Below are 25,027 nucleotides of genomic sequence, written 5' to 3' on the forward strand. Positions count from 1 at the left end.
GAGAAGGGTTGAGGACACTGATTGGAGGCCAGTGGAGGGATTGGCAGAGAGGGATGGAGGACACTGAATGGAGGCCAGTGGAGGGATTGGCAGAGAGGGGTGGAGGACACTGAATGGAGATCAGTGGAGGGATTGGCAGAGAGGGGTGGAGGACACTGAATGGAGGCCAGTGGAGGGATTGGCAGAGAGGGGTGGAGGACACTGAATGGAGGGCAGTGGAGGGATTGGCAGAGAGGGGTGGAGGACACTGAATGGAGGCCAGTGGAGGGATTGGCAGAGAGGGGTGGAGGACACTAAATGGAGGCCAGTGGAGGGATCGGCAGGGAGGGGTGGAGGACACTGAGTGGAGGCCAGTGGAGGGATCGGCAGAGAGGGGTGGCAGATATGGAACGGTTAGTAAGGTGGATGAATCTGGCAGCAGCATTCATGATAGACTGAAGAGGGGATAGCCTGTGATGAGGTCGGCCAATGAGGAAGGAGGTGGGAGATGTGGCGGAGGTGGGAGATGTGGCGGAGGTGGGAGATGTGGCGGAGGTGGGAGATGTGGCGGAGGTGGGAGATGTTGCGGAGGTGGGAGATGTTGCGCAGGTGGGAGATGTGGCGGAGGTGGGAGATGTGGCGGAGGTGGGAGATGTGGCGGAGGTGGGAGATGTGGCGGAGGTGGGAGATGTGGCGGAGGTGGGAGGTGTGGCGGAGGTGGGAGGTGTGGCGGAGGTGGGAGGTGTGGCGGAGGTGGGAGATGTGGCGGAGGTTGGAGATGTGGCGGAGGTGGGAGATGTGGCGGAGGTGGGAGATGTGGCGGAGGTGGGAGATGTGGCGGAGGTGGGAGATGTTGCGGAGGTTGGAGATGTTATGGAGGTGAAGTCTACATGAGTTTGTCAGCGATTGGACTTGGGGCTGGAAGGACAGATGGGACTCTAGGATGGCACCAAGTACTCTGGCACCTTCATGAATTATACTGAACATTTCAATGGAATCCTATACATTAAATTCTGTGTGCTTCAAGCAGAGACCCAAAGGACCACAAGACACCCTGGCCACTGCCTGAGGAGCACCGATCCACAAATATATCTACTCAGCAACATCAGAGGGAGTTGGGAGCCACATGGGACACCCTGACCACTGCCAGAGGAGCAGCAATCCACAAATATATCTACTGAGCAACATCAGAGGGAGTTGGGAGCCACATGGGACACCCTGACCACTGCCAGAGGAGCATCAATCCACAAATATATCTACTGAGCAACATCAGAGGGAGTTGGGAGCCACATGGGACACCCTGACCACTGCCGGAGGAGCACCGATCCACAAATATATCTACTCAGCAACATCAGAGGGAGTTGAGAGCCACATGGGACACCCTGGCCACTGCCGGAGGAGCACCGATCCACAAATATATCTACTCAGCAACATTAGAGGGAGTTGGGAGCCACATGGGACACCCTGGCCACTGCCTGAGGAGCACCGATCCACAAATATATCTACTCAGCAACATCAGAGGGAGTTGGGAGCCACATGGGACACCCTGACCACTGCCTGAGGAGCACCGATCTACAAATATATCTACTCAGCAACATCAGAGGGAGTTGGGAGCCACATGGGACACCCTGGCCACTGCCTGAGGAGCACCGATCCACAAATATATCTACTGAGCAACATCAGAGGGAGCTGAGAGCCGTATGGGACACCCTGGCCACTGCCTGAGGAGCACCGATCCACAAATATATCTACTGAGCAACATCAGAGGGAGCTGAGAGCCGTATGGGACACCCTGGCCACTGCACATAGAACACTGCTTTTACCAGACAGGTCAGTGCTGTAGGTGCTGGGTAGGTGATCATTGGTCTTGCTGTCCTGTGTTGTCTCACCTGTCCACAGGGGGCGTTCTGCACAGACACAGTAAATGCTCCGGAAGTCCGGCTCTTGGTTAGGATGTACTGACATGGAGCCTGGAAGGTGAACTTCCTCCCATCAAACGTCACAATGTGAAAGTCTCCTGTGACAGAACATTCCGCTGACAACATGGGAGAAAAGAGAGACTGTTAATGGTACTGGACCCAACATATATATATATACCCAGTCTATACATATATATTCCATCTATACGGACCCGGTCTATGGCCAGGGAAGGGGTGGGAAGGTCTATGGCCAGGGATGTGATGGGAAGGTCTATGGCCAGGGATGTGGTGGGAAGGTCTGTGGCCGGGGATGTGGTGGGAAGGTCTGTGGCCGGGGATGTGGTGGGAAGGTCTGTGGCCGGGGATGTGGTGGGAAGGTCTATGGCCGGGGATGTGGTGGGAAGGTCTATGGCCAGGGAAGGGGTGGGAAGGTCTATGGCCAGGGATGTGGTGGGAAGGTCTGTGGCCGGGGATGTGGTGGGAAGGTCTATGAGCGGGGATGTGGTGGGAGGGTCTATGGCCGGGGATGTGATGGGAAGGTCTATGAGTGGGGATGTGGTGGGAAGGTCTGTGGCCGGGGAAGGGGTGGGAAGGTCTATGGCCGGGGATGTGGTGGGAAGGTCTATGAGCGGGGATGTGGTGGGAAGGTCTATGGCCGGGGATGTGGTGGGAAGGTCTATGAGCGGGGATGTGGTGGGAAGGTCTGTGGCCGGGGATGTGGTGGGAAGGTCTGTGGCCGGGGATGTGGTGGGAAGGTCTGTGGCCGGGGATGTGGTGGGAAGGTCTGTGGCCGGGGATGTGGTGGGAAGGTCTATGAGCGGGGATGTGGTGGGAAGGTCTGTGGCCGGGGAAGGGGTGGGAAGGTCTGTGGCCGGGGATGTGGTGGGAAGGTCTATGAGCGGGGATGTGGTGGGAAGGTCTATGGCCGGGGATGTGGTGGGAAGGTCTATGAGCGGGGATGTGGTGGGAAGGTCTATGAGCGGGGATGTGGTGGGAAGGTCTATGGCCGGGGATGTGGTGGGAAGGTCTATGAGCGGGGATGTGGTGGGAAGGTCTGTGGCCGGGGATGTGGTGGGAAGGTCTGTGGCCGGGGATGTGGTGGGAAGGTCTGTGGCCGGGGATGTGGTGGGAGGGTCTGTGGCCGGGGATGTGGTGGGAGGGTCTGTGGCCGGGGATGTGGTGGGAAGGTCTGTGGCCGGGGATGTGGTGGGAAGGTCTGTGGCCGGGGATGTGGTGGGAGGGTCTGTGGCCGGGGATGTGGTGGGAAGGTCTGTGGCCGGGGATGTGGTGGGAAGGTCTGTGGCCGGGGATGTGGTGGGAAGGTCTATGGCCGGGAGTTGGATACAATATGGCAGAGAGACACAACTACCAGCAGGTGGGGCTGTCCAATCCTAGAAGAAGTGGGGCGGGGACTTGAGTAATTTAGCGCCAACAACCAGCCAATCACAAGCCCCCTCTTACACAAACACAAACAGATATACTACCAGCAGGAGCACTCACCGGGACAGGTCACGTCAGTGCAGATCCATCTTCCTCCTGAGCAGGTGCTGGAAGAAGAGAAGGACCAATCAGAGCTGAGATCCTGGCACACAGGGACCGCCTCTCACACACAGAGTGGGGTGGGGGAGGGAACACGTCCTGTCTACATGGATCAGTCAATGGAAGGCAAAGTGCTGCTCTCCATGATGAGACTACCACACCCGTCCTTCACCTCTCACATTCCTGAAAATGCCAATTTCCTGGCAATGCTGATCAAATGGCTTTACTAATCTGAATCACTGACCCCGAACCGGTCCACGGGCCCCGAACCGGTCCACGGACCCCGAACCGGTCCACGGAATCTGAACCAGTCTACGGACCCCGAACCAGTCTACGGACCCCGAACCAGTCTACGGACCCCGAACCAGTCCACGGACCCCGAACCAGTCCACGGACCCCGAACCAGTCTACGGACCCCGAACCAGTCCACGGACCCCGAACCAGTCTACGGACCCCGAACCAGTCCACGGACCCCGAACCAGTCTACGGACCCCGAACCAGTCCACGGACCCCGAACCAGTCTACGGACCCCGAACCGGTCCACGGACCCCGAACCAGTCTACGGACCCCGAACCAGTCTACGGACCCCGAACCAGTCTACGGACCCCGAACCAGTCCACAGACCCCGAACCAGTCCACGGACCCCGAACCAGTCTATGGTCCCCGAGTTCTGACTTCTCTCTCTCTTTCCTGTTAAAAAGACAGCCAGGAAATCGGCATCTTCAGAATCCATTCAGCAATGACAGCTTCATGTATGTCTCGTTATTCATACATTACAGAAATGTTCCCTAATACACATTCCACCGACATGCCACCAACCTACACGCCATCCACTGACATACCACCGACCTACACGCCATCCACCGACATACCACCGACCTACACGCCATCCACCGACATACCACCGACCTACACGCCATCCACCGACATACCACCGACCTACACGCCATCCACCGACATACCACCAACCAACATGCCATCCACCGACCAACACACCATCCACCGACATACCACCGAACTACATGCCATCCACCGATCTACACACCACCCAACATACACCCTATCCACCATACACACCACCCAATATATACACCACCCACCCTACACACCACCCACTGTACACACCTCCCACCATATATCCCACCCAACCTACACACACACCCCCACACACACCACCCAACCTACACACCACCCACCCTACACACCACCCACCAACCACCCTACACACCACCCACCCTACACACCACCCACCCTACACACCACCCACCAACCACCCTACACACCACCCACCCTACACACCACTCAATCTACACACCACCCACCAACCACCCTACACACCACCCACCCTACACACCACTCAATCTACACACCACCCACCAATCACCCTACACACCACCCACCCTACACACCACCCAATCTACACACCACCCACCAACCACCCTACACACCACCCACCCTACACACCACTCACCCTACACACCACTCAATCTACACACCACCCACCAATCACCCTACACACCACCCACCCTACACACCACCCAATCTACACACCACCCACCAACCACCCTACACACCACCCACCCTACACACCACTCAATCTACACACCACCCACCAATCACCCTACACACCACCCACCCTACACACCACCCAATCTACACACCAACCACCCTACACACCACCCACCCTACACACCACTCAATCTACACACCACCCACCAACCACCCTACACACCACCCACCCTACACACCACTCAATCTACACACCACCCACCAATCACCCTACACACCACCCAATCTACACACCAACCACCCTACACACCACCCACCCTACACACCACCCAATCTACACAGCACCCACCAACCACCCTACACACCACCCACCCTACCCACCAACCACCCTACACACCACCCACCCTACACACCACTCAATCTACACACCACCCACCAATCACCCTACACACCACCCACCCTACACACCACCCAATCTACACACCACCCACCAACCACCCTACACACCACCTACCCTACACACCACCCAATCTACACACCACCCACCAACCACCCTACACACCACCCACCCTACACACCACTCAATCTACACACCACCCACCAACCACCCTACACATCACCCACCCTACACACCACCCACCAATCACCCTACACACCACCCACCCTACACACCACCCAATCTACACACCACCCACCAACCACCCTACACACCACCCACCCTACACACCACCCAATCTACACACCACCCACCAACCACCCTACACACCACCCACCCTACACACCACTTAATCTACACACCACCCACCAATCACCCTACACACCACCCACCCTACACACCACCCAATCTACACACCACCCACCCTACACACCACCCAATCTACACACCACCCACCCTACACACCACCCACCAACCACCCTACACACCACCCAACCTACACACCACCCAACCTACACACCACCCACCCTACACACCACCCACCCTACACACCACTCAATCTACACACCACCCACCACCCACCCTACACACCACCCAACCTACACACCACCCACCCTACACACCACCCAACGTCACAAGCCTGGTGAAGGGGTCCTGTGAGGCTCTACAACATGGCTTCTGCTGTGACGTTCTCTCATTGTGACGGTTCCAGCTGATGGCGGCTCCAGCACCCGCTTACACATACAGCCAATTCATCAGGAAGGTGTGCATTGGTTATGGTACATTGGAATCCTCCTAGATTGTAAGCTCCCAGGATCAGGGCCTCTGTTTCCTCCCGTATCACATTGTATTGTAGCTGCACTGTCTGCCCTCATGTTGTACCGCGCTGCGCACACTGTTGGCGCCATATAAATCCCGTATGATAATAATAATCTTCACCCGCCATCCACAGATACACCACAGACATACAAACATTCCACATCCCCGGATCTGCCGGCCGTCACCCTATCGGGGCCACAGACTGACCAGTTGTTGCAGCGGTCCCGGACAACAGAGCCAGCAGGGTAGGCGGTGCCATGGAGGTCACAGGGACATTCAGAGGGGTGAACGCAGGAACCGTTCTCATAGATCAAACCTGTGAGTACAGAAGGAAGACGTATGAATGTAGGTACAGTATATATATATATACTCTCCACACAGTCTATATACATCACACACCTCACATGCTGTATACAGGAGATCGCCTATATACACCTTCCGTGTCACCTATATACACCTTCCGTGTCACCTATATACACCTTCCATATGACCTATATACACCTTCCGTGTCACCTATATACACCTTCCGTGTCACCTATATACACCTTCCGTGTCACCTATATACACCTTCCATATGACCTATATACACCTTCCGTGTCACCTATATACACCTTCCGTGTCACCTATATACACCCTCCGTGTCACCTATATACACCCTCCGTGTCACCTATATACACCTTCCGTGTCACCTATATACACCTTCCGTGTCACCTATATACACCCTCCGTGTCACCTATATACACCTTCCGTGTCACCTATATACACCTTCCGTGTCACCTATATACACCTTCCGTGTCACCTATATACACCTTCCATGTCACCTATATACACCTTCCGTGTCACCTATATACACCCTCCGTGTCACCTATATACACCTTCCGTGTCACCTATATACACCCTCCGTGTCACCTATATACACCTTCCGTGTCACCTATATACACCTTCCATATGACCTATATACACCTTCCGTGTCACCTATATACACCTTCCGTGTCACCTATATACACCTTCCGTGTCACCTATATACACCTTCCATATGACCTATATACACCCTCCATGTTTTCTACCAATAGGACCTCCATGTCACCTATATACACCCTCCATGTCACCTATATACACCTTCCATGTCACCTATATACACCTTCCGTATCACCTATATACACCCTCCATGTTCTCTACCAATAGGACCTCCATGTCACCTATATACACCTTCCATGTCACCTATATACACCCTCCATGTTCTCTACCAATAGGACCTCCATGTCGCCTATATACACCTTCCATGTCACCTATATACACCCTCCATGTCACCTATATACACCCTCCATGTTCTCTACCAATAGGACCTCCATGTCACCTATATACACCCTCCGTGTCACCTATATACACCTTCCATGTCACCTATATACACCCTCCATGTCACCTATATAACACCTTCCATGTCGCCTATATACACCCTCCATGTCGCCTATATACACCCTCCATGTCGCCTATATACACCTTCCATGTCGCCTATATACACCTTCCATGTCGCCTATATACACCTTCCGTGTCACCTATATACACCTTCTGTGTCACCTATATACACCTTCCGTGTCACCTATATACACCTTCTGTGTCACCTATATACACCTTCCGTGTCACCTATATACACCTTCCATGTCACCTATATACACCCTCCGTGTCACCTATATACACCCTCCGTGTCACCTATATACACCCTCCGTGTCACCTATATACACCGTCCGTGTCACCTATATACACCTTCCATGTCACCTATATACACCCTCCATGTTCTCTACCAATAGGACCTCCATGTCACCTATATACACCCTCCATGTCACCTATATACACCTTCCATGTCACCTATATACACCTTCCGTATCACCTATATACACCCTCCATGTTCTCTACCAATAGGACCTCCATGTCACCTATATACACCTTCCATGTCACCTATATACACCCTCCATGTTCTCTACCAATAGGACCTCCATGTCGCCTATATACACCTTCCATGTCACCTATATACACCCTCCATGTCACCTATATACACCCTCCATGTTCTCTACCAATAGGACCTCCATGTCACTTATATACACCTTCCGTGTCACCTATATACACCCTCCATGTCACCTATATACACCTTCCGTGTCACCTATATACACCCTCCATGTCGCCTATATACACCCTCCATGTCGCCTATATACACCTTCCATGTCACCTATATACACCTTCCATGTTCTGGACCTCCATGTCCATAGAGTTCAATAGGCTGAAGAAAGATCCATCCCATGTATATCCTGCACCCCTCATGTATATACTCCCCATGTATACCTGACTTCACACCTACACCTGGCTCCTCCCACTCCACACCTATACATGGCTCCTCCCATTCCATCGATGTATATCCTGCACCCCTCATGTATATACTCCCCATGTATACCTGACTTCACACCTACACCTGGCTCCTCCCACTCCACACCTATACATGGCTCCTCCCATTCCATCGATGTATATCCTGCACCCCTCGTGTATATACTCCCCATGTGACCCATCTACACCTGACTCTCTACACCTATACATGGCTCCCCCCATTCCACACCTATACATGGCCCCTCCCATTCCACACCTATACATGGCTCCTCCCATTCCACACCTATACATGGCTCCTCCCATTCCATCCGTTGTATATCCTGCACCCCTCGTGTATAAAGGATCACCTGTATATCCTCCCCATGTGACCCATCTACACCAAACTCCATACCTATACCTGGCTCCTCCCATTCCACACCTAAACATGGCTCCTCCCATTCCATCCAATATATATCCTGCACCCCTCGTGTGTATACCAGGGGCGGACTGACAACTCATGGGACCCCCGAGAAATAGGGGGATCATGGGGCCCCTGTGTCCTTGCCCAAACTAAAAAAAGCCTATGAAAAAGGTACCAGGGGCATCTCATGGGGCCCCCTATTGACCCCGGGCCCTCGGGCATTGCCCGAGTTTCCAAATGGTCAGTCTGCCCCTGGTATATACCTGTATATCCTCCCCATATGACCCATGTATACCTGACTCCACACCTATACTTGGCTCCTCCCATTCCACACCTATACCTGGCTCCTCCCATGCCACACCTATACCTGGCTCCTCCCATGCCATGCCTATACCTGGCTCCCCCCATGCCACGCCTATACCTGGCTCCCCCCCATGCCACGCCTATACCTGGCTCCTCCCATGCCACGCCTATACCTGGCTCCCCCTCATGCCACACCTATACATGGCTCCCCCTATGCCACACCTATAAATGGCTCCTCCCATGCCATGCCTATACCTGGCTCCTCCGATTCCACACCTATACATGGCTCCTCCCATTCCACACCTATACCTGGCTCCTCCCATGCCACGCCTATATCTGGCTCCTCCCATGCCACGCCTATACCTGGCTCCTCCCATGCCACGCCTATACCTGGCTCCTCCCATGCCATGCCTATACCTGGCTCCTCCCATGCCATGCCTATACCTGGCTCCTCCCATGTCACGCCTATACCTGGCTCCTCCCATGTCACGCCTATACCTGGCTCCTCCCATGTCACGCCTATACCTGGCTCCTCCCATGCCACGCCTATACCTGGCTCCTCCCATGCCAAGCCTATACCTGGCTCCCCCCCCATGCCACGCCTATACCTGGTTCCTCCCATTCCACACCAAAAATGGCTCCTCCCATGCCACACCAATACATGGCTCCCCCCACGCCACACCTATACATGGCACCCCCCACGCCACACCTATACATGGCTCCTCCTACGCCACACCTATACCTGGCTCCCCCCATTCCACACCTATACCTGGCTCCTCCCATTCCACATCTATACCTGGCTCCTCCCATGCCACATCTATACCTGGCTCCTCCCATGCCACACCTATACCTGGCTCCTCCCATGACACGCCTATACCTGGCACCTCCCATGACATGCCTATACCTGGCTCCTCCCATGCCACACCTATACCTGGCTCCTCCCATGACACGCCTATACCTGGCTCCTCCCATGACACGCCTATACCTGGCTCCTCCCATTCCACATCTATACCTGGCTCCTCCCATGCCACGCCTATACCTGGTCGTACCTTCGGTGCAGTAGCACCCATCCACGCAGGCCACTTCGCTGTCTATACACGGCTTCCTCCGGTGACAGGAGTCGGGGCAGCAGGCGATACATTCGTTGTACAGAAGATCCCCCTCACACGGGACGGCTGCAGGTGAGACATCGGGTCATTACAGTCCACATGGGGCCCCTTCCGTGCCGGGGACTCATCATTCCATGTTACCAGGATGGAGGGGCGGTCTCTGTGCCCCCTCATTGGACGGGATCTATAGACGGGGGGCGGTCTCTGTGCCCCCTCATTGGACGGGATCTACAGACGGGGGGCGGTCTCTGTGCCCCCTCATTGGACGGGATCTACAGACGGGGGCGGTCTCTGTGCCCCCTCATTGGACAGGATCTACAGATGGGGGGCGGTCTCTGTGCCCCCTCATTGGACGGGATCTACAGACGGGGGGCGGTCTCTGTGCCCCCTCATTGGACGGGATCTACAGACGGAGGCGGTCTCTGTGCCCCCTCATTGGACAGGATCTACAGACGGGGGGCGGTCTCTGTGCCCCCTCATTGGACGGGATCTACAGACGGGGGCAGTCTCTGTGCCCCCTCATTGGACAGGATCTACAGACGGGGGCAGTCTCTGTGCCCCCTCATTGGACGGGATCTACAGACGGGGGGCGGTCTCTGTGCCCCCTCATTGGATGGGATATACAGAATGGGGGCGGTCTCTGTGCCCCCTCATTGGATGGGATCTACAGACGGAGGATGGTCTCTGTGCCTCCTCATTGGACGGAATCTATAGACGGGGGGCGGTCTCTGTGCCCCCTCATTGGACAGGATATACAGAATGGGGGCGGTCTCTGTGCCTCCTCATTGGACGGGATCTACAGACGGGGGGCGGTCTCTGTGCCCCCTCATTGGACGGGATCTACAGACGGGGGGGTCTCTATGCTTCCTCAATGGACGGGATCTACAGACGGGGGGCGGTCTCTGTGCCCCCTCATTGGACGGGATCTACAGACGGCGGGGCGGTCTCTGTGCCCCCTCATTGGACGGAATCTACAGACGGGGGGCGGTCTTTGTGCCCCCTCATTGGACGGGATCTACAGATGGGGGGGCGGTCTCTGTGCCCCCTCATTGGACAGAATCTACAGATGGGGGGGCGGTCTCTGTTTCCCCTCATTGGACGGGATCTACAGACGGGGGGGGCGGTCTCTGTGCCCCCTCATTGGACGGGATCTACAGATGGGGGGGCGGTCTCTGTGCCCCCTCATTGGACGGGATCTACAGATGGGGGGCGGTCTCTGTGCCCCCTCATTGGACGGGATCTACAGATGGGGGGCGGTCTCTGTGCCCCCTCATTGGACGGGATCTACAGACGGGGGGCGGTCTCTGTGCCCCCTCATTGGACGTAACATACAGACGGGGGGCGGTCTCTGTGCCCCCTCATTGAACGGGATCTACAGACGGGGGGCGGTCTCTGTGCCCCCACATTGGACGTAACATACAGACGGGGGGCGGTCTCTGTGCCCCCTCATTGAACGGGATCTACAGACGGGGGGCGGTCTCTGTGCCCCCACATTGGACGTAACATACAGACGGGGGGCGGTCTCTGTGCCCCCTCACTGGACGGGACCTACAGACGGGGGGCGGTCTCTGTGCCCCCTCATTGGACGAGACACACAGGCGGGGGACCCCCCCCGGGGACCCCCCGGCCCCCCAACCCCCAGACTCTCCTATATACATCCTGGGACAATTCCTCTGTAATGTACTCACCGCAGCGTCCGTACTTCTCCCGCCAGCCATGTAGAGGGAGACCGGCGTGGGCACAGGAGCGCGCATACTCTGCCAGGGCGTGACACCACGTGTCCAAATCCCCATCCGACCTGCAGGAGAGAGGGGGAGGGTGAGATACACCAAGGGGACCCCATTGTGACACATGACCACACTCGGGACCCCATTGTGTGACACATGACCACACTCGGGACCCCATTGTGTGACACATGACCACACTCGGGGGACCCCATTGTGTGACACATGACCGCACTCGGGGGACCCCATTGTGTGACACATGACCGCACTCGGGGGACCCCATTGTGTGTGACACATGACCGCACTCGGGGGACCCCATTGTGTGACACATGACCGCACTCGGGGGACCCCATTGTGTGACACATGACCACACTCAGGGGACCCCATTGTGTGACACATGACCACACTCAGGGGACCCCATTGTGTGACACATGACCGCACTCAGGGGACCCCATTGTGTGACACATGACCGCACTCGGGGGACCCCCATTGTGTGTGACACATGACCGTACTCGGGGGACCCCATTGTGTGACACATGACCGCACTCGGGGGACCCCATTGTGTGACACATGACCGCACTCGGGGGACCCCATTGTGTGACACGACCACACTCGGGGGACCCCATTGTGTGACACATGACCGCACTCGGGGGACCCCATTGTGTGACACATGACCGCACTCGGGGGACCCCATTGTGTGTGACACATGACCGCACTCGGGGGACCCCATTGTGTGACACATGACCGCACTCGGGGGACCCCATTGTGTGACACATGACCGCACTCGGGGGACCCCATTGTGTGTGACACATGACCGCATTCGGGGGACCCCCATTGTGTGTGACACATGACCGTACTCGGGGGACCCCCATTGTGTGTGACACATGACCGTACTCGGGGGACCCCATTGTGTGACACATGACCGCACTCGGGGGACCCCATTGTGTGTGACACATGACCGCACTCGGGGGACCCCATTGTGTGTGACACATGACCGCACTCGGGGGACCCCATTGTGTGACACATGACCGCACTCGGGGGACCCCATTGTGTGACACATGACCGCACTCGGGGGACCCCATTGTGTGTGACACATGACCGCACTCGGGGGACCCCATTGTGTGTGACACATGACCGCACTCGGGGGACCCCATTGTGTGTGACACATGACCGCACTCGGGGGACCCCATTGTGTGTGACACATGACCGCACTCGGAGGACCCCATTGTGTGTGACACATGACCGCACTCGGGGGACCCTATTGTGTGTGACACATGACCGCACTCGGAGGACCCCATTGTGTGTGACACATGACCGCACTCGGGGGACCCCATTGTGTGTGACACATGACCGCACTCGGGGGACCCCATTGTGTGTGACACATGACCGCACTCGGGGGACCCCATTGTGTGACACATGACCACACTCGGGGGACCCCATTGTGTGACACATGACCGCACTCGGGGGACCCCATTGTGTGTGACACATGACCGCACTCGGGGGACCCCATTGTGTGTGACACATGACCGCACTCGGGGGACCCCATTGTGTGTGACACATGACCGCACTCGGGGGACCCCATTGTGTGTGACACATGACCGCACTCGGGGGACCCCATTGTGTGACACATGACCACACTCGGGGGACCCCATTGTGTGACACATGACCGCACTCGGGGGACCCCATTGTGTGTGACACATGACCGCACTCGGGGGACCCCATTGTGTGACACATGACCGCACTCGGGGGACCCCATTGTGTGTGACACATGACCGCACTCGGGGGACCCCATTGTGTGTGACACATGACCGCACTCGGGGGACCCCATTGTGTGTGACACATGACCGCACTCGGGGGACCCCATTGTGTGTGACACATGACCGCACTCGGGGGACCCCATTGTGTGTGACACATGACCGCACTCGGGGGACCCCATTGTGTGTGACACATGACCGCACTCGGGGGACCCCATTGTGTGTGACACATGACCGCACTCGGGGGACCCCATTGTGTGTGACACATGACCGCACTCGGAGGACCCCATTGTGTGTGACACATGACCGCACTCGGGGGACCCCATTGTGTGTGACACATGACCGCACTCGGGGGACCCCATTGTGTGTGACACATGACCGCACTCGGAGGACCCCATTGTGTGTGACACATGACCGCACTCGGGGGACCCCATTGTGTGTGACACATGACCGCACTCGGGGGACCCCATTGTGTGACACATGACCACACTCGGGGGACCCCATTGTGTGTGACACATGACCGCACTCGGGGGACCCCATTGTGTGTGACACATGACCGCACTCGGGGGACCCCATTGTGTGACACATGACCGCACTCGGGGGACCCCATTGTGTGACACATGACCGCACTCGGGGGACCCCATTGTGTGACACATGACCGCACTCGGGGGACCCCATTGTGTGTGACACATGACCGCACTCGGGGGACCCCAATGTGTGTGACACATGACCGCACTCGGAGGACCCCATTGTGTGTGACACATGACCGCACTCGGGGGACCCCATTGTGTGTGACACATGACCGCACTCGGGGGACCCCATTGTGTGTGACCGCACCGTCCCCTCCACTATCTCCGCCCCCCGTGCTCACCATCACTCACCTGCAGAGGTCACTAGTACAGCCGGCCATGTAGGGGAGGGGCTGACTATGTGGTGACAACTGTGGAATGGATGTTGGAGGAGAACAGAGCACAGCGACTGCGACATCTGCAGAGAGGAGAGATGACATCACACAACCGAACATTTCATTGTCCCCCGCCCACCCCCAACAAGCCACACCCACTCTCACTATGAGATGATTCTGTCTCCTCCCCATATTACAAAGCCATAATTCATGATTTCATCAGTCTGCTGCAGGCAGGAGGAAGCATTTCCTCAGTCTCTCCTCCCCCAGTGATCAGACTGTACATTGTAACTTTGTAGAAGGAGGAGGAGTCATTTCCTGTGTCTCCTCCCCCAGTGATCAGACTGTACATTGTAACTTTGTAGGAGGAGAAGGAAGCGTTTCACACGGACATATCACTCGGCATGCATGGCCTTAACATGGATATAAGAATGGTTTTGTACTTACCAGGGGTGGACTGTGAACTCATGGGGCCCCTGGGCAATAGGGGATCATGGGGCCCCTGTGTCCTCATCCACACTCAATCCGCACCCAAAAAACCCTATGAAAAGTACTTACCATAAATTCTTGAGGGATGCAGGAATTCAGGAACAGTCGGGTTATACTTCCACTTAGAGGAGGTTGGGACACCAGCAACCAGGTGAGGTGAGGTCCCCTCGAGGCAGGAGAGTCTGCCAATGACCATGGAAGGCCCCAGCCTGGTGTTCAGACCAGGACAGAGGAGATGACTTCCTGAACACCGAGCAGGGACCAGCTGTGAGCCAAAAATTCCACCACAACGGGTGGACCAATACAACTACCAATAGACCAAACAATATAATATGGGGAACAAAGAACACCGGAAAATATTCCCCAGAGGGAACCTGGGACAAGAAACAGGTCCACTGGAGAAGATTCCACCAGTGGAAGGCCCAAGGCTCGGAATTCAGAGAAGGAAGGTACCAGGATACGAAGAAAGTCAGTTGGTCACACCTCACAGGAGATATCCAAGGGAAGTGAGAAACCTCCATCAGATTCCACTGGACTGACAATAGACCTCGGAGACTGGTGGGAACTCTAAAGTCAGCCTGATGGAAGAAGTGAGGCAGGTAAGTACTCCTACAAGGGCGGGCAGGGAAGAAGGTGTGCTGTAGCTCTAGATTGGTGAACATGAACACCAGAATAACGGGAGGATGAGAGGGACTCATTCACTAAAACACCCAGAGGTGTCCCTGGGGCCTGAGAAGGACACTCTGCACGGCCTGTCTATCCTAATACAGAAGACAGTTCTAAGAGTCATCTGACCCAAACCGGTCCAGTGAAGCTTCAACACCCATTGAGTGAGCGGCAGGAACCTTCACCAAATGTTCACCTGATCAGGAACAGAACTGAGGATCTGGATAAACTTCCTCAAGAGGCTGCAGACAAGTCATGGAAGGAGGATCTACAGTTGGCCATAGACACACGGTGTACACATTCAGCCTTCAGATCTTCAAGGATGTCAGGTGGGAGGGTGCTGACAGGACCTACCAAAATCTGAAATGAAGGTTTCCCTCTGTGTGAGTGTTGTATCCCCCCTCCCCCCCTCACTTTTGATGTATCTTATCTGTAGCCCTTTTTTTTTTTTTTTTTTTTTTTTCTCTCAATCCATTCTAACATTCTGTTTAAACTTTGTGATTTTTAATAGTACTGCTTAGACCTTGAAGAAGGGGACATACCCCGAAAGCTTGTCCTCAAAATTGTATGTTAGTGCAAATAAAAAAAGTATCACGGACAGTACTCAATTGTTTCTGTCGCAAATGCACTAATACGACTACAATCACCTCAAGCAAAATGGAAGATACTGCATATAGCCGCATAAAGAAGCAGTTAACCAACCTAATCACAAAGGAAACACAGATCAACAGTGATATTTTCTTTCTCTCAAGATGCAAAAAGAGGAATCTCATACCACAAGGCCTGCGGATTAAAAATCCTTGCGTAAATACAATCAACTCTCCTTATGCAGAAGGACTTTGCAGACGCACCAGTGAGAGATTAAGGAATCACCTCATTCACAAACTGTATGGAAAAAGGGTAACTATCAGGATACAGAAACAGTCTTTGTTTGAAACCCTAACATCATTGGACCCTACCAACATTAACCAAATCAAGAATGAATTGGAAACTTTACAAAGACAAACACAAAAACTTGACCATGAATGGGAAACAAAAAAAACTTCAGAAGCTGCACCAAGAGCAGACCTTTTGGATACAACCTAAACATAAAAGCAACCCAACATCTATACCTCTTACCATCAGTGACCTGGAATCTAATCGGGAATCCCAAGGGATCCCTTGTGTAAATGCTGACCCGACTGAAAATGTGGATATTACAGAGGAACTTGGAATCATCAACTTGTCAAATCATAAACTTTCTGAACCAGAATTAACTATCCTCTCCAAAGGCCTTACATTCTGCCCAACCACCAAATTGGATCATTTACAAGTATTGTCAGATATGGAGGATTTCTTCAGGAGACTAAGGCTCAAAGAATATTCCACAATAATGAAAGGAATCCTAGGACAATGGAGTGCGACACAAAGAAAAAGAACAGCTGCTTCACACCTCCACAAGGACGCAACCCCAAACTGGACACCTATATTGATAGCTTCAGACTGCGAGCTACATCCCTGATATCCACCCAGCAAAAGAAAATTCTGTACAATCTTTCACCACTAGAGCGAAGGGCTATACACAATTTGCGCAACAATCAGGCCATCACCATCAAACCAGCGGACAAAGGGGGAGCAGTTGTTGTGATGGATACAAACAAATACATACAAGAAGGCCAGAGGCAGCTGGAAAATGCCATCTACTATAAAAAACTGGATCATGATCCAACCCAGGACTTTACAAAGCAATTAAAAGGTCTCATTAAAACACTTCCAGCCCACCTACATTCAGAACTTATAAATGCGATTCCGGATCATCCAGAAATCGGGGACTTCTACATGCTGCCCAAAGTCCACAAGCCAGGAAATCCAGGCAGACCCATCATAACAGGTATGAATACACTCACCGAACAAATCTCAGGCTTTGTAGAAAAAATTTTAAAACCGTTAGTCATGAATACTGCTAGTTTCCTGCAAGACACAACTGACTTTCTGAACAAGATCAACAACATCCAGCAATTACCATCTAATACACTTCTAGTGACTATGGATGTAGTATCCCCGTATAGTAATATCCCTCACAAGGATGGATGAGCTGCATGTCACAGATCCTTATCATCCTCACCAAACAACAAATACACTGCTGAGGATGTTACACAGCTCATTGAATTCATACTTACACACAACTACTTTGCTTTCAATAAGGACATCTATCTCCAATGTATGGGCACTGCGATGGGAAGTAAAATGGCACCCCAATATGCAAATTTATTTATGGCTGACCTGGAGGAACAATTCCTGAACAGCACGGAACAAAAACCATACAGATACGATCGCTATATTGATGATATTTTCATCATATGGACGGAAGGTGAAGAAAATCTAAAACAATTTTACTCATTGATGAACACTTTTCATCCATCAATCAAACTAAAAATGGAATACTCAAACACACAGGTCAACTTCCTAGACACCCCAGTATACATCAGGGATGATACGCTTCACACCTCAATATACAGAAAACCCACCGACAGATGCCACTACCTCCACAGTTCCAGCTTCCACCCCCAACACACGGAACGTGCCATCATACACAGTCAGGCCATCAGATACCACCGAGTATGTTCTGACCCAAGAGACAGAGATACACATCTCGGGACACTAGCAGACTCCTTCCATAAGAAAGGTTACAAGGACAAAACTATCAACACCGGCATAAACACAGCCTTGAGAACCCGAAGGGAAAATCTGCTTCAGTACAAAGAGAAAAAAACAAACAACCGTGTACCTCTAGTAACTACATACAACCCGGCACTAGAAGAAGGAAGAAAAATAATCAAAGATTTACAACCCATCATAGCAGAGGATGGAACTCTGAAAGAAATATTCCAGCAACCCCCAATACTGGCCTTCAGACAACCCCCAATACTGGCCTTCAGACAACCCCTCAATACTGGCCTTCAGACAACCCCTCAATACTGGCCTTCAGACAACCCCCCAATACTGGCCTTCAGACAACCCCCAATACTGGCCTTCAGACAACCCCCAATACTGGCCTTCAGACAACCCCCCAATACTGGCCTTCAGACAACCCCCAATACTGGCCTTCAGACAACCCCCCAATACTGGCCTTCAGACAACCCCCCAACCTCAGAAATAAACTAATCAGTAGGAAACTTCCTTCTGATGATGATGCCACAAATAATGGAAGCGAACCCTGCAATAAGAAACGCTGCAAGCTGTGCAACCAAATCAATCCATCAACAAGTGTCAGACACTCAAAAGGGATCTTCATTATCTCCGGATCATACAGCTGCACCTCCAGTAATGTTGTGTACCTCATCCAGTGCAGAAAATGCAGCAAAGGATCTTATGTTGGTGAAACAGGACAGAGGTTGCAAACACGGATGAATTTACACAGACATACCATCAAGGAACATAAAGAAGATGACCTCTGCACACCTGTAGGACACCATTTCTCACAACCAGATCACAATATGGAAGACCTCAATATTTTAGTTCTGAAAGGAAAATTTAAATCCATCCAGGAAAGAAAAACATTTGAACTAAGAATGATAATTGTATTTGACACTAAAGATAACGGCCTTAATTTGGACCTGGGATTCCTCAACCATTATCTGACAGCTTTATGACTATTAGCTAAAACGTGACCCCCTCTGTGTGAGTGTTGTATCCCCCCTCCCCCCCTCACTTTTGATGTATCTTATCTGTAGCCCTTTTTTTTTTTTTCTCTCAATCCATTCTAACATTCTGCTTAAACTTTGTGATTTTTAATAGTACTGCTTAGACCTTGAAGAAGGGGACATACCCCGAAAGCTTGTCCTCAAAATTGTATGTTAGTGCAAATAAAAAAAGTATCACGGACAGGACTCAATTGCCTCTGGAGAGGAGGAATGCTGAGAGGTACCAGTTACCACAAGGGGTTCAATAGCACCCTAGGATGAAAAATGTTCTGAAGAAGGGAGTGAAATTCTGCATGGGATTCAGCCCCTGAGTTCTGTCAGCAACAGTAAAGGGGGTGTCAGGGTGGGAGGAACCTGGGAAGACACTACCGAGTACAGTAGCACAAGGAGGGAGATGAGGGGCAGCTGAAGGAGACACAAAGAGTTAGCCAATGGGCTAAAAGGGGTGTCATGAGCATCCAAATGCTGGGCAAAACTCCTCGACGACCTTTTCCGGATGTACACACAACCCCTCCACTTGTAGAAGTGGGACGCATCTTCATGCAGATGACGTATCGGAGGGGATACCTGACCTTTTGGTCACACAGCCCGAGTTGGAATTAGGCTCTGAAGGCGATGAGTACTTCATTCTGAGATAGATGAGGGAAGACGGTGGGATTCCGCCAACCCCTCCGCACTGACGCACCCCACACTCTGGATACTGGTGGCATTGTGAAGAACAGTGTCGGCGTCTCTCAAAGGAGAAGTATATCAGATAATCCTGGAATATTTCATCTACACCCAACGCATGTATCCAGAGTGCCCCACACCGCTTTACAGACTCCAGTCCCAGGAGAGACTCACGTTTCTGGGCTGGAGACCCACAGTCACCACTAAAGTATGAAGCTTCAGACATCTGCAGCCACTTTCTGAAATGGGGGATACCCCAGTGGTGGAGGGATCCTGCTTGAGGGCTTCTTCCCATTCTGATTAATGTCTGATAGACCAAAGTTACCGCCAACACAGGATGGAGGGCCAAGCCAGGCGATTCAAAGTGGGATCTAAGGTGGGAATGTAACTGTCTGCCCCTGAAGATGAAATGTGGGCACACGTTCCACCCATTTAGTGGCGATTCTGTCAATGTGGATGACGGAGATGTCCAGAGTCGGCACAGAGAACCAGATTAGAAACTCTATATCAGAGGGGAAATGTTCCAGCTTGGTAGTCAGCGTTTCCTGCCAAGTCCAGGTCGAGTCTCTGGATAGGACACACACGTACCCATCAGAGGGACTCCGCCATGTTTTGTCACAGACACTACCGGCCAGAGTCCCACCTTTAGGAATAATGTCCACTCAAGGTGCATTTTCAACACTTTACGGAAGAATGAGCGGACACAACAGTTCCACATCTTGACTCCCTTATCTATAGAGCACTTAGAGTCCAGCCATCTTCCTGAACAATCTTCCATGAGTCCTCCAGCAGTGACTATAGTCCCGGGCTTAGGCCCAGAAGGCCAACTACACTTCAGGCTGTCAGGGGTAGCCACGCCCACCTTCTCCCCAGGGCTTCACCCACACCAGAATATAAAAAGCCACATACCTCCTCCTAATAACATCACCAAGGGAGTGGCTTTTAGTAAAAGAGCAGTGCCACCTGCCTACAGGCTCATTCTCAGGTGGGGCTGAGGATCCTTCAGGGTGTTCCAGGCCACGTGGGTAAACGCCTCACAAAGATGGTGTACTGGAAAGGTCTTTGCAGCTGTAAGAGCTCTAAAAGGGTAGAAGAGAAGGATGATCCTCCAGTTGTAGGGTGATAGGCCCTCCATCAATAAGGTTTGACCCAACCCCCTGCATATCTTAGTCCACTGCAGGGGACTGTGGTGACCCAAAAAACAGGCTCTCCTAAGGTTGACTGCTGGGACTCTAAATCTGAGGTCATGACACAGGCCACCCAAAGGCATGGCTTGGTTCATGGGTTCAGGAGATGGGACTCTGCAGGGATGGGGCTGTGGAACACTTAGAACCTCTATGGGCAGCTTGCTCCAATATCTGGGCACAGGAAGTCCAGAATGGACATGGAGGCCCCTGTAGAAGGGTGGAGGCCATGGTCCCACCTGAGAGAAATGAAAGAGACTCTAAGAATGATAACCCTATAACAATATGTGAGGGGCGTACACACAGCACTCCACCTGACATCGGTACTCGATCCCTCAGCTTTAACCCTCGAAGTGGTACAATGCAGGATGGTGGGGGGAAATCTGAAAAGATTCCCAGCAGTACAAATGGTGAGGTGGCTCCTGGTGCTTCAGCCCAACTGGCCTCCCTCACTGAGTCTTCAGAGACGGGGTCTGACCTGCGCTATGACTCTGGACCTGGAAAGGGTCCTGCAGCCAACACATTACACTCCCTTCAATGCAGAGCCCGGAGCCTGAAGGTGAAGACCCGGGCTGGCCACACATGTCCGGGTACAGACTCCACACAGGTCCAGATAGGCGCTATGTAGAGATCGGCCCATCAGCAATGTAGGGAGGAATCTTTCTACGAAGCAAAAGGGCAGGATAAAAATGAGACTTAGAAATGGCCTCCAACATCCTCGGACAAAACCCAAGGCATGCTGGGTAGAGGAAGGGCTATACAGGGGCTGGCCTACAACGTCTCTGTCTGCTGGTGTCCCAACATCTGGTAGGTGGCAGTATAACCCAAGGCATGCTGGGTAGAGGAAGGGCTATACAGGGGCTGGCCTACAACGTCTCTGTCTGCTGGTGTCCCAACATCTGGTAGGTGGCAGTATAACCCAAGGCATGCTGGGTAGAGGAAGGGCTATACAGGGGCTGGCCTACAAAATCTCAGTCTCCTGGAGTCCCAACATCTGGTAGGTGGCAGTATAACCCAAGGCATGCTGGGTAGAGGAAGGGTTATACAGGGGCTGGCCTACAACGTCTCTGTCTCCTGGAGTCCCAACATCTGGTAGGTAGCCATATAACCCAAGGCATGCTGGGTAGAGGAAGTGTGTCAGGAATGGACTGGCCAGCTATGGTGGGACTCACCTGCCTTTTGATCTGCAGTACCAGGGCTGGATGAGTTCATCATGCTGAGTAGCGGCATCAGGCTGAATGCAGGCATCAGGCTGAGTAGAGGCTTCAGGCTGAGGAGAGGCTTCAGGCTGAGGAGAGGCTTCAGGCTGAGGAGAGGCATCAGGCTGAGGAGAGGCATCAGGCTGAGGAGAGGCATCAGGCTGAGGAGAGGCATCAGGCTGAGGAGAGGCTTCAGGCTGAGGAGAGGCATCCGGCTGAGGAGAGGCATCAGGCTGAGGAGAGGCATCAGGCTGAGGAGAGGCATCAGGCTGAGGAGAGGCTTCAGGCTGAGGAGAGGCATCCGGCTGAAGAGAGGCATCCGGCTGAAGAGAGGCTTCAGGCCGAGTAGAGGCTTCAGGCCGAGTAGAGGCCTGAAGCCTCTACTCGGCCTGAAGCCTCTACTCGGCCTAAAGCCTCTACTCGGCCTAAAGCCTCTACTCGGCCTGAAGCCTCTCTTCAGCCGGATGCCTCTCTTCAGCCGGATGCCTCTCTTCAGCCGGATGCCTCTCTTCAGCCGGATGCCTCTCCTCAGCCGGATGCCTCTCTTCAGCCGGATGCCTCTCTTCAGCCGGATGCCTCTCTTCAGCCGGATGCCTCTCTTCAGCCGGATGCCTCTCCTCAGCCTGATGCCTCTCCTCAGCCTGATGCCTCTCCTCAGCCTGATGCCTCTCCTCAGCCTGATGCCTCTCCTCAGCCTGATGCCGCTACTCAGCATGATGAACTCATCCAGCCCTGGTACTGCAGATCAAAAGGCAGGTGAGTCCCACCATAGCTGGCCAGTCCATTCCTGACAAAGGGCTATACAGGGGCTGGCCTACAACGTCTCTGGCTCCTGGAGTCCCAACATCCGGTAGGTAGCCATATAACCCAAGGCATGCTGGGTAGAGGAAGGGCTATACAGGGGCTGGCCTACAACGTCTCTGTCTCCTGGAGTCCCAACATCCGGTAGGTAGCCATATAACCCAAGGCATGCTGGGTAGAGGAAGGGCTATACAGGGGCTGGCCTACGACGTCTCTGTCTCCTGGAGTCCCAACGTCCGGTAGGTAGCCATATAACCCAAGGCATGCTGGGTAGAGGAAGGGTTATACAGGGGCTGGCCTACAATGTCTCTGTCTGCTGGTGTCCCAACATCCGGTAGGTGGCTGTATAACCCAAGGCATGCTGGGTAGAGGAAGGGCTATACAGGGGCTGGCCTACAACGTCTCTGTCTCCTGGAGTCCCAACATCTGGTAGGTGGCAGTATAATCCAAGGCATGCTGGGTAGAGGAAGGGCTATACAGGGGCTGGCCTACAACGTCTCAGTCTCCTGGAGTCCCAACGTCCGGTAGGTAGCCATATAACCCAAGGCATGCTGGGTAGAGGAAGGGCTATACAGGGGCTGGCCTACAACGTCTCAGTCTCCTGGAGTCCCAACATCTGGTAGGTAGCCATATAACCCAAGGCATGCTGGGTAGAGGAAGGGCTATCCAGGGGCTGGCCTACAACGTCTCTGTCTCCTGGAGTCCCAACATCTGGTAGGTGGCAGTATAACCCAAGGCATGCTGGGTAGAGGAAGGGCTATCCAGGGGCTGGCCTACAACGTCTCAGTCTCCTGGAGTCCCAACGTCCGGTAGGTAGCCATATAACCCAAGGCATGCTGGGTAGAGGAAGGGCTATCCAGGGGCTGGCCTACAACGTCTCAGTCTCCTGGAGTCCCAACGTCCGGTAGGTAGCCATATAACCCAATGGTGTCTGACCTCCTTTTGTCCCTCAAGGGGCGATGGAGGAATATCTGTTGATGGGTCCACTTTACCTGAGAAGGTGATACGTGGTCGCACAGTGTGGGGGAGGGGCACAAAACCTCATTCCAGGCAATAAGGACTACTAGACCTCCCCCCAGAGAAGCAGGAAGGTGCCGGCAGTGCCTGCTGTACCTGTGTCACACGTGGACTTGTCTTGGCACATGGCGGTTCGTACAGCATAGGAGCGCCGGGGGAGGATTTATGGGGCAGATCTTCTCTCCAACTATTCACAAACTCTTCAATGTTTTCTGTCAATTTTCCTGCAGATTTATGAGAGAGATACACGTTATATATACAGAACCCCAATACTCACCACATGAGGCCGGGATAAGAGGACCGCCTTCTTCACATTTATTATACGAGGACTAGGTATGGATACGAAGAATTCTTCTGCCTAGCCAGCAGGTGGAGCTCTCAGCAATTCCTCCCTACCGCCTATAGGAAAGCCTTTTGTTTATAGAGCTCAATAGCTCAAGCTGCATTGTACACAGAGCACAGACCTCTCCTCTATGACTCCTCCCTAATTGGATGGATCGGTCCCACCTTCCAATCAGACAAAGCAACACAGACAGGCAGAAAATGCT

At 53.4% G+C, this 25,027-nt stretch overlaps 1 protein-coding gene across 1 annotated transcript in view; it reads right to left on the minus strand.

Moving 5' to 3' along the window:
- Positions 1–25,027, minus strand: part of LOC149428516 (otogelin-like) — a gene marked incomplete at its 3' end in the record, with an annotated part of 54,715 nt that overhangs the window by 12,899 nt on the left and 16,789 nt on the right. Inside the window, 8 exon segments of the mRNA XM_089667314.1 lie at positions 1,869–2,014; positions 3,399–3,445; positions 6,409–6,517; positions 10,330–10,455; positions 12,078–12,187; positions 14,749–14,791; positions 14,794–14,854; positions 24,576–24,703. Of these exon segments, the coding sequence (XP_089523440.1) occupies positions 1,869–2,014; positions 3,399–3,445; positions 6,409–6,517; positions 10,330–10,455; positions 12,078–12,187; positions 14,749–14,791; positions 14,794–14,854; positions 24,576–24,703 (770 nt within the window).

This window comes from Staurois parvus, unplaced genomic scaffold (genome assembly GCF_062004578.1).
Source record: "Staurois parvus isolate SC_StPar_1 unplaced genomic scaffold, SC_StPar_1.0 ptg003170l, whole genome shotgun sequence".
Lineage (NCBI taxonomy): Eukaryota > Metazoa > Chordata > Amphibia > Anura > Ranidae > Staurois > Staurois parvus.